This window comes from Mesocricetus auratus, unplaced genomic scaffold (genome assembly GCF_017639785.1).
Source record: "Mesocricetus auratus isolate SY011 unplaced genomic scaffold, BCM_Maur_2.0 Super-Scaffold_100691, whole genome shotgun sequence".
Taxonomy (NCBI): domain Eukaryota; kingdom Metazoa; phylum Chordata; class Mammalia; order Rodentia; family Cricetidae; genus Mesocricetus; species Mesocricetus auratus.
This window is the reverse complement of record NW_024429267.1, coordinates 57,954,298-57,969,322: the sequence shown is the minus strand read 5'-3', so window position 1 is coordinate 57,969,322 and position 15,025 is coordinate 57,954,298. Positions and strand designations below refer to the sequence as shown.

Here is a 15,025-nt window from a genome sequence, read left to right as displayed (position 1 = left end):
TGAATGGTGGGATCTGATACCTCGCTTGGGGTCACACCTGGAGTCCCCTAACGAGCTGTGCCCTGTGTCTCCCCCTGTATCTCCCAAAGGTTGTCATGGGAGGGCGTCCTGCAGCACCCCTTCTGGAAGGGCACCCTGCGGAGAGAAGACTTGGCCGTGGCCTCTGAGGACTGCAGCTTCAGGTAGTGTACCCTGCCCCAGGGCCCCTCAGGCCCGATGCTCCACCTGGACTGCCACGCTGCCCTCTGGCCGATGGCACCTAACATTTGCTTAATTAAGGGTTCATCAGGGCAGGGTTAGTCACGATGTTTCAGTCTCATTCTGTTCATTTTCTGATTTGTTTTGTTTGTTTTTGTTTTCGAGACAGGGTTTCTCTGTAGCTTTGGAGACTGCCCTAGAACTTGTTCTGTATACTAGGCTGGCCTCGAACTCAGAGATTCACCTGCACTGGCTGACCTTTTTTTTAAAAAATGCAGTCAGGGGTCTAATGTGGCAGTCACAGTCTGGTTTGCTCAGTGTCCCTGGTGCCCACCTTCTGAGCACGAGGCAGGCTGTCGTTCAGTGAGGTGCGCTTGTGAAGCGTGGGTGACATGGCTTCTGGTTCAAAGCCCTGAGGGTGTGGTGGTCACCTAGGGTGCCCTGCCCAGGCGCTTCCTTGTCATCATAAAATCTCTCAGGGTCAGACACTGGGCCTGTCTGCTGATGACACGCCCCATGCCGGTCCCCCCTCCCCCCCCCCCCCCCGTTTGCTCACTGGTGAGTGACTGCTGATTGTTGTATGGAGAGGCTGGAGTTTGTTAATCATGGGTGTCTGTACCCAGTGTGTTACAGTCTCGTTCTCACCATTGTCCTCTGCTCTGGGGACCTTCAGCGTCGGGCTGGAGCTCCACCTTCTGGGTCAGCGTCACTTAGAGAAACCAAGGTGGTGTCAGCCAACTGGACCCTGGGCCTTGTCTCCTGGTGTCAACAAGCCAGGACACCTCTGACCTTTAGTTCTTCATCTCCAAGGTGTGTGCGTGCACGTGTGTGTGTGCGCGTGCACGTGTGTGTGTGTGTGTGCGCGTGCGTGCATGTGTATAGCCAGGACACCTCTGACCTTTAGTTCTTCATCTCCAAGGTGTGCGTGCGAGCATGTGTGCGTGTGCGTGTGTGTATGTGTGCGTGTGTGCGTGCACGTGTGTGTGTTTAGTGGGGGAGAAAAAGTGGGGAGAGGAGAAGGAGGGATGGGGCGGGAAGAGAGAGAGGTAGAGAGAACACACCTGCTATGCTGTCCCACCACTGCTGTAGGGTATAAATGCTGGTAACACACACACAAACACCTAAAGGGTCATAAAAGGTATTGATTGTGACAACTTAAGACCCCTCTGTTGACATTTCCCTATATTGTAACTAAGGAATTGTGACTAACCTAAGACCCCTCTGTTGACATTTCCCTGTATTGTAACTGAGGAATTGTGACTAACTAAGACCCCTCTGTTGACATTTCCCTGTACTATAACTGAGGAAGTGTGACTAACTAAGACCCCTCTGTTGAAATTTCCCTATACTGTAACTGAGGAATTGTGACTAACTAAGACCCCTCTGTTGACATTTCCCTGTACTATAACTGAGGAATTGTGACTAACTAAGACCCCTCTGTTGAAATTTCCCTATACTGTAACTGAGGAATTGTGACTAACTAAGACCCCTCTGTTGACATTTCCCTGTACTATAACTGAGGAATGAAAATGTTTCCATTTGCTGCTGCATGGCAGCCTTTCCCCCTCTTTGGTCTGTGTGTCTTGTTTGTTTTTCTGCTGTACCACTCCCGTGAGGACTTCCAGCGACACGAGTGTGTTGACAGCGGTGGAAGCTGACCTCCTTCCTTGGAATCTGGGCTGAAGACACTCAGTCTTTGCTTGTTTGGTTTGCGATGGGGGATGGGGGTTTGTGGGGCCGCCATCTTTCAGTCTGAGAGAATGCCAAGTGGGATGAAATGGTCATACTCTCCCGCCCTGCAGTTGCCGTGAGAGATTAGGGTAGTCGGTCTTTAAACATGGAGCCATCCTGATATTCTGACCCCCTGGGATGGGTGATGGTTTGGGTGTCTTTCTGGATTCCTTTGGAACGGTGGAAGGGCAGGGAGCGATGGCTGGGGATTGGGGCATGTGGCTGGTGTTCCTGGAATCCTCGCTTTCTGCCAGAGTAAGGATCCCTCTTTCAGAGCGTCAGGCAGTGGCCAGTAGCTACTGCTGTCCCCAAGTGGTGGTTTCAGGGTTACCTGGTAGCAGGGTGAACAGGGAGGGACAAAGTCAACTTGAGAAAACTCGGGGATTTCTCTGCCCTCTTCAGCCTTCGGACACTGATGGACCAGTGTAGGAAGAAGTTTCTGTCCCACCAGCAGCTCCCAAATAAAAACACTGAGGCTCAGATTAATGTAACATGAATAAATAAAAAATCCAGAGACTGATATTGGTGTTCAAACTTCAGGCTGGCTCAGAAAAGCAAAGCAGCTGGCCACTAGCTTCTTACCTCTACCTCATGCTGAATGGGCTGATCCTGTCCCTACAATCTCATGTATCCCTGGGTGGCCTTGAACTCAGAGAGATCTGTCTACCTCTTAATCCTGAATTCTAAGGTTAAAGGTGTGTACCACCACTTCCTAACTCTGGCTGCCTGGTTTCTATGATTTGCGGCTGACTTTGCCTTCTGAATCCTCAGGCAAGCTTTAATAAGTCATAAATAATATATCACTACATATTAATTATAAATGCCCAGCCAATAGCTCAGGCTTATTACTAACTAGCTCTTACATTTTAGGTCAACCCATATTCCTTACCTATGCTTTGCCACGTGACTTGGTACTCTTCTCAGTAGGGCACGCCCATCTTGCCTCTCCCTGTGGCTGCTGCTGGCTCCTCTGACTCTTCCCTTCTTCCTCCCAGCATCCTCAGTTCGGCTCTCCCACCTAACCTCATCTTGTTCAGCTGTCGGCCAATCAGCTTCTTTATTAACCAATGAGAGCAATGCATATTCACCGTGTACAGAAGGAGCATCCCGCAGCAAACCAGCTTCTCTTACAGCTAGTTTCCATGGCTTGTTGACTTTGACCCCAGGCCAAGGAGCAGGAAGGGTCTCCAGGCTCCGGTGTCTGTCTGTCAGAGAAGGGGTTTTTAGACCTCTAGGTCTAGATGCCTCACGCCTAGAAAGGGCTCGCTGTAGCTGCCCGGTAGAACGCTGTCCTTGCCCCGTTCTGTGACAGTGTAGGATAAGACACACAGTGCAATTATGCTCTGACGCCTTCCGTGCTGGTTGCAAAACCACAGGCAGTCTGAACTGAATTTGTCCTGATTTCTTCTGTCAAGCAGCAGAAATGTTATGGAATGTTCTGGACTGCATGATTCCAGGGAGCTTTTGCAGAGCCCTCAGAATGGACAAGGGAAAGGGCAGAAGGGAGCTCACCGACTCAGCCAGTCTTTCCGGCTAGGTAAGGCTTGGATTGGGCAGCTCCTGGGCTGTGGCCCATGCGGAACCCCAACCCCTTTTCATGTCTCTGTGTGTTACGCTCTGTTCATGGTGATTTCCAGCCCTTCTGGATAACACATGGCTCTTCTACCACAGACACCCCGACTGAGCTGAGGCCCAAGAGTACCACAGGGGGCCAGCTGAATGAATCCATATTTCTCCTCAGGTATGTAAAACCCTGCTGTGAGGAGCGAGGCCTGAAGACAAGCCCTGTTCTGGGGGAGACTGTTTGTACTGCATGCCACCTTCAGCCCACTGTGAACTGCTGCCCAGTGGAATCCAGGGTTTGCATGTGTTTTAAAAATTGCTTATTTTGGGTCTAGAGAGATGGATCAGTAGTTAAGAGTGCTTGATGCTCTCCTATTGGATCCAAGTTCAGTTTCCAGGACTCACACTGGGCAGTTCACAACCATCTATGACTCCAGCTCCAGGGGATCAGATGCCCTCTTCTGGCCTCCTTGGGCACTGCACCCAAGTGCATAGACACACATATACATATAATTTTTTAAAAATGCCTTTTTTTTGTACTTGTAAATATTAAAATATTTTCTCTTGGAACTTTGTCTTCTGATAAAAAATGAATTTAAAGTTTCAAACGTCCGGCTTCCTTATTTGGGTTTTATAGAAAGGGGAGGCCGTATTTCCCCTTCTTTGTCTGAGCCCCCTCCTTCCCCCCTTTCCCTCCCGTCCTCTCCCCATTGCCTTTCTTCCACCCATGCTGGGTGTCACACATGCTAAGCAGAAGCTCTCCTAGTGAGTGGCACCGTAGCCTGTGCATTGTGTTTTTCCTGAGATGTATTTTATGTGAGACACAAGCAATATTTGTACCCATTGAAAGAATTAAAACAACAACAACTGCAACAACCTAGCTTTTCTGTAAGTGATCAGGGGCCAATGACTTCAATAGATTTAAGATTTCCTGGGTGTGCAGGTCTCTGTCTTTCTGGTAGAGCACTTGCTCAGAATACACACAGTCTGAGGTTCAGTCCTCAGTGTCAAAAAAGGAGAAGACAGCCTTATACAGGAGGAGTTAACTTCATTTGACTTACTGATCTGTTCTGTGCTTATTTGAGTGTGAAGTATGATACACGTATTTGTATATATTTTAGGCACTTTAAGTTGACTCTCTTAGAACCAGGTGTTTACAACCTCTGGTATTTTATGTTAAAAACTCACTTAGTGACTGAGCATGGAGGAGGTGGAAGAGACGAGATCCCCGGGGACTGTCAGGAGGTTATCCTATGTAAGCGGACGCTGAGGAGGCAGACACATTTTCAAAAACGCGAAGGGGAGAGTGGAGGCCGACAAGGGAATGACAGATGTGTGTGCACATGCAGGAAAGTGCCCTCGTGCAAGCCATTAAGTCTGATTAGCAGATGCTTGCGAAACATTAGGCATGCAGCAGATATTACAAAAAGAAAAGACCATATGTAGCATGCAGTCTAGAAATGAGTAGCTGGCTACCCAGAAAGTCGCCAGCAGAGCAGAGCACTTATAGGGCTCACGAGGGGCTCAGCAGGGGAAGGTGTGTGCCGCACAGCTGGAGACCTGGGTCAGGGAGGAGAGACCAGAGGGCAGAATGGTCCTCCGACCTCCGCACGCACGAGTGAGTGGCACGTGTACCCACAGTTAATGACACTCTTTAAAAGAAGCAGCTACGAAAATTATAGAGTCATTAAACACACATTAGGCGTCAGGCTTTCTAAGAGGTGTGGAACCCTGCCACCTTCATGCCTTTCTCCCCGCTAGGAGAGGGAGTGGAGGGTCTCGCTTCTGCAGCCTTTGATGGAAAGCTGTCGTGTTTTCCAGTTCACGGCCCACTCCAAGGACTAGTGCCGTGGTGGGATTAAGTCCCGGAGAGGGTGAGGACACCAGCTCGCCACAGACCTCTCCTTTATCCAAGGTGAGCAGCCGTGGGATTTATGACACATTACAGAAGCTCATAAAAATTGAAGTTGAGGTGTGAACCCTGCTGTGATGATGACATTGACTATGACCAAGTCCCCGGTAGTAGCTTTGAGGTTGTTTTTCTGCAGTGGTTATGCTGAGTTCACCATTTAAAGTGGACGTTCGGTAGGCTTCTCCTGGGTTCATAGGCTGTGTGAGTGTTATCACAGTAAGTCTGAGAACCTTTTTCATTGCTCTCTGGAGAAGCCCTGTAACAGTTTGCTGTCAGCCTCAGCTCCTCCACGACTCCCTGCTCCTGCCCCTGCCCCTGCCCCTGCTCCGGGGTCTTTCCAAGTCTTCCTGCTCTGGACACTTCATGTACATGTCTATAGAGCATATAGCCATTAATTGTTTAATTATTGTTTGTGTGTGTGTATACACATAGTGAGTGCCTGTGCATGTCCTATAGACACAACGCAAAGTATATACATAATGGTATTAGCACTTCAGCCAGAACATTTAAAATACTAGACTTTAATTTCATGAATATTCAGTAAGACAGAAGTAGTTGTGTGTTTTGTGGATGAAGGATGGGGCAGTGGTGAGAGCTGTGGTGTGACTCAGCAGTTGGTGGTGAGAGCTGTGGTGTGACTCAGCAGTTGGTGGTGAGAGCTGTGGTGTGACTCAGCAGTTGGTGGTGGAGCTGTGGTGTGACTGGCCAGTTGCTTTCTGAGACTTTTCATGGTGAAATGGGAACAGCGCACACGGTCTGGGATTTGTGTGCTGGTCATCCAGGCTGATGGTGTCTCCATGGCACTGGAAGTCACTGACACAGGCGTCCTGTCATTTTCCATTAGAAATCAAAGTGTGACATTTGCTCTTGTTCCAGATGACATGTGGGCATCTGAGCCAGGGGGCCCTGGAATCCCAGATGAGAGAGCTGATCTACACAGACTCGGATCTTGTGATCACCCCGATTATCGACAACCCCAAGGTGCACAGAGATGAGAGAACGGGTGGGCAGGGTGGGGGAGGGGAGGTCAGAACCTTCTCTGCCTCACTGTGTCTCGTCTCCTTGTCTGCTGGTCCCGTGTGCCACGTACCCACGTTCTGTAGTTCTCTGCTCTCCCTGGCTCGTACCCTGCTGCAGCGGGGACTTTCCACCCTGCCCCACTTGTCACACTTGTCACACGCCGCCGAGGAGGGCCGCCGCCGCCCTCCAGACCCCAGACCTCAGCTCTCAGTCCCGCTTTTCTCCAGTTGTGCTTACGAAGTGACTCCCACACGACGCTCAGGTCACTAGGGTGTGGCCGAGCAGAGCTCCCTGGCTCGGGGAGAGTGGGCAGGCCACACAGACCCAGTCTCTTGTGTGGCGTCCAGTCAGGAGGGGGACACAGCATGGCCCGGCGCACAGCATGGCCCGGGACACAGCATGGCCTGGGACACAGCATGGCCTGGGGTCAGCTCCAGGTGTGCTCTCTGCCTCTAACAACAGTGTGTTGCTGGGGGTCACAAGGACTCACTGCACAGCATTGCCTGTCTGTCTGTCTGTCTGTCTGTCTGTCTGTCTGTCTGCTTTGACTTCAGCTCCTCACACTCAGCCTCTACCTCCCGCTCTGTTTTATTCTTCCGGCTTCATTGTTTGAAAGTGTCTTTCACATTAATTTGTGGTGATTTCCCCTGCTCTCATGTGGAAACGTGTTTATCTCCTAGACAACCAGTGTTTTCCTTATATGACCATCTCCCAGAATGGAGTCTTTCCATGAGTCAGACTCTGACAGAGAGACTGGATCTGCTAGGCCTGCTGGGTAATGGCGTGTTCTCCCAGTGGGCTTTCTAGAGCAGCCTGGGATTACACTGCTGTCTCTTTATTTCCTTACTTAAGGTTTCTGGGAAATGTCAGCAAGTAGAAATTTGTTTTTTACATTACTTTTTTTCTTTTCTTTTGAGACTGGCTGTCCTGGAACTCACTCTGTAGATCAGGTTGGCCGAGAACTCAGAGATCTGTATGCCTCTGCCTCCTAAGTACTGGGATTAAAGGTTTGCACCACCATTGCCTGGCATTAAACTATTTTAATGTAAAACATTTTTTTCTTTTGGTTTTTTTGAGACAAGGTTTCTCTGTGGCTTTAGAGGCTGTCCTGGAACTCGCTCTTGTAGAGCAGGCTGGCCTCGAACTCACAGAGATCCGTCTGCCTCTGCCTCCGGAGTGCTAGGATTAAAGGCGTGCAGCACCGCCGTCCGGCAATGTAAAACATTTAAAACTATATTTTAAAAATGAATTTTAGACTCAGGGAGAAGGTTCAGGGTTCGAGGAGGCCTTGGTTGTCATTACCCTGCCTCCCTGAGTCATCTGAGGCCCTCGGGTTGGCAGGCCCAAGTTAATGGTCCCAGTGCTTCCAGAAACTCCACACACTGTGCCTCTGCTGTCCATTGTCTGCTCAGGCCTGAGCCTCACTGGTGCTGCCTCCAACCCGTCTGTTCCTCTCTGTCCCGGCTGGTGACACCCAGGTTGTCATGATCATAGCACTTTGCTGACTGATGGTCAGGTGTTTTGTGGAGTGTTTTTAGCTAAACTTTATCTGAGGATTTCTTGTGGTTGTAATAACATGAATTACAGCATCAGATTAGAGAAAGACTGTCATTTTATCATTTTTGTCAAGAATGCTGTCTGTCTGTGAGGGTTTAAGACAGCAATGCAGAGTTCTGCAGAAGCTGGACTTGATCACCTCTCAAGGCGTAGGGCCCACTCATCCATAGTCAGCCGCTGGTTTCTTCACCACCCCATTTCTCAAAGGAAGTGTGTGAGAAACCATTCATGTGCTAGTGTCTTCTGGACTGGCTCTTCCCTTCTCAATAAGAGCTGAGTCCTGATAATCCTTTCGTCCCTCCGTCTGGTTTCCACCCCTCCTTCTGACCCCGTCCGCAACACATCAGCCTACCCACTTGCTTCTTTCTTGTTTTAAAGAAATTTCTCACTGGGTGTTGGTGGTGCACACCTTTAATCTCAGCACTTGGGAGGCAGAGGCAGGCAGATCTCTGTGAGTTCGAGACCAGCCTGGTCTATAGAGCGAGTTCCAGGACAGCCAGGGCTACACAAGGAAACCCTGTCTCGAAAAACCAAAAAAAAAAAAAAAAAAAAAAAAAGAGAGAGAGAAATTTCTCTCTATGAAGTATCTGTCTATAGTTTTGTCCTGCTTTGAACTGTTAGATATTAAGGATTTTATTGTTTAACAGGTGATTTGCCCTGTTTTCCCGTTTAGGGCTTCAGCTCTCTGATAGTGAGGTCATGTGTTTTATGACCTTGCACTTCCTTAGTGCAGCAGATACTTTTCAGGTGCCTTGATTTCCTTTAGTATCTGTTTATTTTATGCACGAGTGCTGTCTGCATGTACACCTTTACGCCAGAAGAGGGCGACAGGTACCGTTAGAGATGGTTGTGAGCCACTGTGTGGTTGCTGGGAATTGAACCCATGACCTCTGGAAGGTCAGGCACTGCTCTTCACTGCTGAGCCGTCTCTCCAGCCCGATGCCTTGATTTCCACTGAGGGGCAGATTAGCCAGTTGAGCTCGGAAGCCTACAGGCAGAGCTCTCTACAAGCTTCTGTCTTACTGAAGATGCTGGTTGAAATTGGAAGAAGCAATCTATATTTATGTCTTTTAATCTCACATGGCACTGTTGAATTCTTTTTCCTTGCTGGTGCTCTGAGACAGGTCTCATTTGCCCTCCTGCCAGTGGGGCTGGGGCCACAGGGTTTGCCCCACACCTGGCCTGGATCCTTTGGATGACAGTTAAGTTTCATAAGGTTTTTTTTTTTTTTTTTTTTGTAGCCTTGTTGATCTGTGGATACAGAGACAGCTGTTGAGTTGAGAAGGTTTCTCAACAGTGTTTTTTTTTTCCTGCCGTAGATAATCAAACACTCTGCAATCAAGTTTGATCCAAAAATCTTGCACCTGCCGGCATATTCTGGTAAGATCACCCAGCTCATCATGCATGCTTTGTAAGCACATGTAAATACGAACTTTATTTACTTGCCAGTGGAATGTTTGTGTGAAGAATAACTCGTTACCTGTTTTCTTGTCAGCAATTTCGGGTTGCATCCTGCACAGAAGTCAACTGCAAATTTATCTTTGCCAGCTGCTGACTGTCCTCTGGGCCAGTGCCCTCTTACGGGTGGGGAGGCTCCTGGGGTGCTGGAATAGATGCAGATGTAAAGAAACCAACATAAAAGTTTGTACAGGCCAAGCTCGCATACGGGTACAAACTAAGAGCCTGTATGTGAGAAGAGGCCACCACACAGACGGAACCCAGGACCTCTGGAAGAGCAGTCAGTGCTCCTAACCGCTGAGCCACCTCTCCAGCCCTGCGTTTGTAATTTTTATAAATGAATCTGTCTGTGCATTTGGATGCTGTTCCCGTGTTCACCTTGGTTTGTGTGGAAAGCTAGAGGCTAGAGTCCAGGCTTTGTTGCAGTAAGACTTCTAAAATGTGTGTAGATGTGTGTGGACATGTGTGTAGATGTGTGTGGACATGTGTGTGTGTGTGTGGTTGCACATATGCAAGTGTGGGTGTGTATGTCTGAGGATATGTGATCCTTAGACATATGCTGCCCGCGTCTTTTGAGACAAGGTCCCTCATTGGTCTAGTGAGCCCCAGGAACCTCCTGTCTTCACCGCCCGAGTACCAGGATTACAAGTGCAGCTTTTTTATGTGGACTCTGGCCCTCGTGCTTGCCAAGGGCAGCCATCTCCCTGGCTCTCTGACATCTAAAGATGCTGTTGTTATTATCATTGCCGTTGCTAGTGTGCCAGTTCACGGGCACAGCTAAGAAGTCTCTCTGGGTGGAAAAGGACGGTCAAGTGGCTCGTCTCCTCAGAATGGGTGGGGTTTGGCACCTTTTCCCCTGACACTGTCCTGCAGTGTTTCACCCCATCCCAGCTCTGAAGTCCCAGCTCTGCTTCTCACACGATGTCTGCTTGGCCCTTCCACATCATGCATGCTCCACCTCTGCTTGCTTCCTTCTGCAGTGGACAAGCTGCAGGTCCTGAAGGAGCAGGACTGGAATGACTTCCTGGAGCAGGTGTGCTCCCAGATGGACTCCAGCGAGAAGAGCGCGGGCGTGTCTCGCGCCAAGCTGAACCTCCTGTGCTACCTGTGTGTGGTGGCCGCTCGCAAGGAGGTGGCCACCAGGCTGCTGCATTCCCCACTGGTAGGTGCTGCAGGGTGACCCCGCCCACCTCCCAGGGCCCCGCCTCCCACCGTTGGCCTCTGTGTTCCAAGGACTCTAGTCCAGGAGATGGGGCCCGCCCGGCGTTCAGCCCAGCAGTACAGTGGTTCCTTAGCCTGACCACAGCACAGAGTTCTGCCCTTGGCACTGAAACAGACAGTAAATGCAATAAACCACAGACTGTTTATGTGGTGGGACTGGGAGTGAACCCCCGGGGCCTTCCACAGGCAAAGCGAGTGCTCTACCATGGAACCCCATCTGCTCCTAGCTTTTCTTTTGAGCTACTGTTCAAGTTTCCCGTGTTTGCCCTAAATTCATTCTGTGGCCTAGCTGGGTCCCGAGCTTAGGCCCTGCTGCCTCAGCCTCCCCGGTAGCTGGGATGATAGGCCCACGTTAGCAGGTCCAGATGGTTACACTTATAATTTGATCTGATTACAAAGAAAGAAGGTGATATATTGATATCGCAGGTTCATGAGGATTACCCTCAACTCCTTCGTTGAAGCAGCTGTGTAGATGGCGATTTCCAGCTGTGGCCTTTGCAATGCTCAGCTCTCCATTTTTGCTATGTGTTGATTGGGAGCTGCTGTACCTGTCTGTAACCAGGAGGTGGACGCCATACTGCTGCGAGCCCTGGTGGCCTGGGCTCCTGTCTATCACCTGGATAGTCAGTGGGTTTCTGATGTGTAAAAGGACATTAAGCCCAAGGGCCTTTGCTTTCTGTTCTCCTGGGAGCTGACTCCTTGGTGGGCCTCGTTGGTAACCCCTGGGGATTGCAGGGTTCCTCATGCCACCCTCTGGAAGGAACGACAACGGTGATGCTCTCTATTGGTCCCCAAAGTCAACCTGAAGGAGTTTCAGTTTGTTTTGCTCCTAAGTCAGTATGACAGTTGCTTGTAGGTGTCCGTTGGGGATGGGGAGCCAAATATTAGGGAATATTAAGTGTTAGGACAAATCACAATCTTGTTCTTTTACTTTTTATTCCTGTGTGTGAGTGTGTGTGCGCGCATATACGCGCGTTTACACACCAGGTACTCTTGGAGGCCAGAAGAAGGTGTGAGATCCCCAGAGCTGGAGTTACAGGTGTTGTGAGCCGCAGTGTGGGTGCTGGGAACTGAACCTGGGTTCTCTGCAGAGTGCATGCTCCTAATTGCCGAGCTACCCTGTTCTTAATTTTTGTTTATGTTCATCTTGCTGGCTCCTAGCTGTGTTTGAATGTCTGTCATCTGTGATTACCTCCCTGGGACAGCTGTCTTCTCAGCTGTGTAAATTTCCCTGTTAATTTCGACATTGTTTTGGATGCCCTCCTGAATAAAACTTACATTGTGATGTTTTTCTTTTTTAAACTCCAGTTCCAGTTGCTAATCCAGCACCTGCGAATAGCTCCCAACTGGGACATGTAAGTAGCATTCACACTTTAAAACACGTGCTTGGGGTTTATAGTTGTTGCCGGACACGTCAGCGTGAGCGCAGTCCTCGGTCATCCTCAGTGAAACTGCGGCGACCACGAGTCACTCGAGACGAGCGTGAGCAGTTGTGAAAGTAGCCGTTGTCTTGTTTTCCCAAGCTGGAGTTGCGCACCCTGCCTTAGAGGCCGTCCCTCTTCTGAGTGACCGTCATGAGAATGTCCCCGCCTTTCGGGTTGTGTGTCTCTGTCATCTCTGCCTTTCTTTCCCGGGGCAGGAGCTTCCCCATGATGCCATGGCAACCGATAGGGACTGTCCTCCAGTGTGCTCACTCCTTGGGTGCTGCAGGCTCTGGCTGTCCTTGCTGGTGGACTTGATCACATGATGGGACTGTTTGCTGAGTCTTCACTTCCTGAGTTACTGCGGGGGGTGGGGTGGGGTGGGGGGTGGGGTGGGGGGTGGGGTGGGGAATGGGGGTGATGGGGATTGGGGGTGGGGGATGGGGATTGGGACCCCAGATCTGCCCCTGGGCAAATCTCACTCACGGTGGTGGTTGTGCCATCTCCTCAGTAGACCCTGAGGAGTCGGAGCTGCTGGGTCTGAGTCTGGTCCACGCTGGGGAGTGTTGTGATTATCTGGTCACTGTCATCGTGGAGACTCTGTGGCTGGCAGGGGTGTGATGACAATTTGGCTGGTAAAATACTCCGGAAACCATGGGAGTTGCAAAAGGCTTTGGAGGGAATTTTTTTCTTGCATCTCAGCCTCTAGGTAACAGCTGAGCATTTTGCAAATGTGGAAACTGCTGCTGTTTGGTGGGTGTTTTTTTTTCCTGGTCTGGAGCGCCCCCTGCTGACCTAAAGGTGCTTCTATTGTTTTTCAGGCGCTGTTTAAAAACCTTTTTTACTATCTAAGTTGAACTTCATTTAAAAAAAAGTGGTGGTTTTTTTTTTTTTTTTTTTTGAGGTATAGCCCAGGCTGGCCTCGAACTCCTAGCTTTATGCCTTCCTGAGTGCTGGCTGGAGGTGGTGTGCCACTCTGCCCAGCCACGGAAGTTTTGATTGGGTGAAGCAGTCAGTGGACTGTGGGTGGCTCTGGACTGGGCCTTCTTGTTTTCTTTCAAATGCTGCTTGTAGTTTTTCCATCCCCCCACCCCCCGAGTTTTCTAAGTTTGTCCTGCATCTAGGAACACAAACCTAGTGAGGCGTGTTGTAATTTTGTGTCTGTTCTCCCCACAACACGTGTTGTTAATACTATTGACCACTTGAGACCGTCTCCCATCCTCCCGCCTCTGCCCCGACAGCGCCGGGGTACAGGTGTGCCCATCACTGCATCTGGCTTTTTACATGCGTGTTGGTGATTTGAACTCGGGTCCTCAGATACGGCAGACATGGCTCCCCACATCTGCCCTGTGTCCTCCCCAGGACAGATCTCTTGCTGTGGAGGTGTCTCCTGTTTTCCGGGAAGGCTGCTCTCCCCAGTGGCTCTCAGGAGGGGTTCCTTCTCACCTCCTGTCAGCCGTGTCCGCTCATCTCTCTGGGTCACATAGGGTCTCTGCTCTACTCCCAGTCTTCCAACGACGAATCTTTATTTCATGCCCGTAGACTGCTGAGGGGTCTGTGTCTCGTCAACCCTCATCAAGAAGGGGGGATTTCTTGTGTGTTTTCATCTATGGCACTTCCTTGCCTGTGGTTTAAAGTTTCTGGTATTTGGTGCACAAGACACAGAAGTGGCCAGGCATGGCAGCACTGCCCTCTCTCCCCAGGAAGCTGGGGCAGGAGAACCAGGAGTTCAAGGCCATCCTGGGAGTCGCATAGTAAGACCCCCCCATCTCAAGGAACCAGCAAGAGCTGAAGCCTGTCGGGGCCGGCTCTGCTGTGGGGGGAGGGCACACGCTGCCCAGGCCACACTTCTGAGCCTAAATTGTTCCCTCAAGAGAGGCCTGTGAAGCTTTTTCTAAGAAATCAAGGAGCAGCGAGAGCGTGGATCTTAACTCCTCGCCATGTTCGTTTTCAATGAGAAAAAGGTTTTAAAACCCTGTTTTTCTTCCGCAGTTTCACACGCATGCAATGCCCTTGGATCGCGATCTCCCCGTTGTCCTTTCTCACACCCCTGCTTCCCACTAAGCCCCTCCCCCAACAAGTCCCCCTCCCCCTTCTGTGCCTTTTCTTCCCCCAGTGAAATTTTTTTTAATCAACATGACTTTCCTACATTGCTTCTTTCAAACCGCTGTGGAGCACTGCTTAGTACTCTATCAGTGTCTTCTTCTGTGTGACACCACAGGTCACCTCGTTAAAAGCAGTTTATTAACTTAGAAGAGAGGCCGGAGGGTGCTGCAGCAGTTGTCACAGAGGGCAGGGTCATCTGCAGCTGCAGTTCCTGGGATCACACGCCCCCTCCTGGCCCCCACGGGCACTGCATGCGCATGGCAAAAACACAAACACATACAAAATAAAAATAAAGGAGGAAATTAAGCAAATTAGGAAAACATTCATAGACTTGTGTACGTTTGTCAGCCACAAACGTCTAAACTTGGACACTGCGATTCACACTCCCTACGCATGTGATAAGGGGGTTCCCTGGACCATGGGCCTGACCTGCCAAAGTGTTTGTACTGTGAGTAGGCGTGGGCATGCTCCAGTGCACGCATGGAGACCAGAGGACAGCCTTCAGGAGTTGGTTCTCTCTTTGCCGTGTGGGCACCAGCACTGAGCTCAGGTCACCAGGCTTGGTGGCACGCTCCTTTAGCGCGGAGCCCTCTTGCCAGCCCCACCTCACCGTCTCACGGCTAACGCAGGGCATCATGCGTGGTGGCCAGCGTGGTGATTGTCTGGTGCCTGACTGCACTTCCCTCTCTCTCTCCAGACGGTCCAAGGTTGCTCGAGTGATTGGCTTGCTGGCCTTGCACACGACAGAACTTCAGGAAAACGTTCCCGTTATCGAGGTGATGTCTCATTACTGACACGTTGTGTATGGCGGGAAGGATCGTCTTTGATTTGGTAGTTT

At 50.3% G+C, this 15,025-nt stretch overlaps 1 protein-coding gene across 1 annotated transcript in view; it reads left to right on the top strand.

Moving 5' to 3' along the window:
• The window catches only part of Ulk4 (unc-51 like kinase 4), a 267,099-nt gene that overhangs the window by 18,627 nt on the left and 233,447 nt on the right, over nucleotides 1-15,025 (top strand). The window contains 9 exon segments of the mRNA XM_040739628.1: nucleotides 90-182; nucleotides 3,348-3,466; nucleotides 3,601-3,670; nucleotides 5,314-5,407; nucleotides 6,281-6,385; nucleotides 9,301-9,361; nucleotides 10,420-10,601; nucleotides 11,969-12,015; nucleotides 14,885-14,963. Coding sequence (XP_040595562.1) covers nucleotides 90-182; nucleotides 3,348-3,466; nucleotides 3,601-3,670; nucleotides 5,314-5,407; nucleotides 6,281-6,385; nucleotides 9,301-9,361; nucleotides 10,420-10,601; nucleotides 11,969-12,015; nucleotides 14,885-14,963 — 850 coding nt within the window.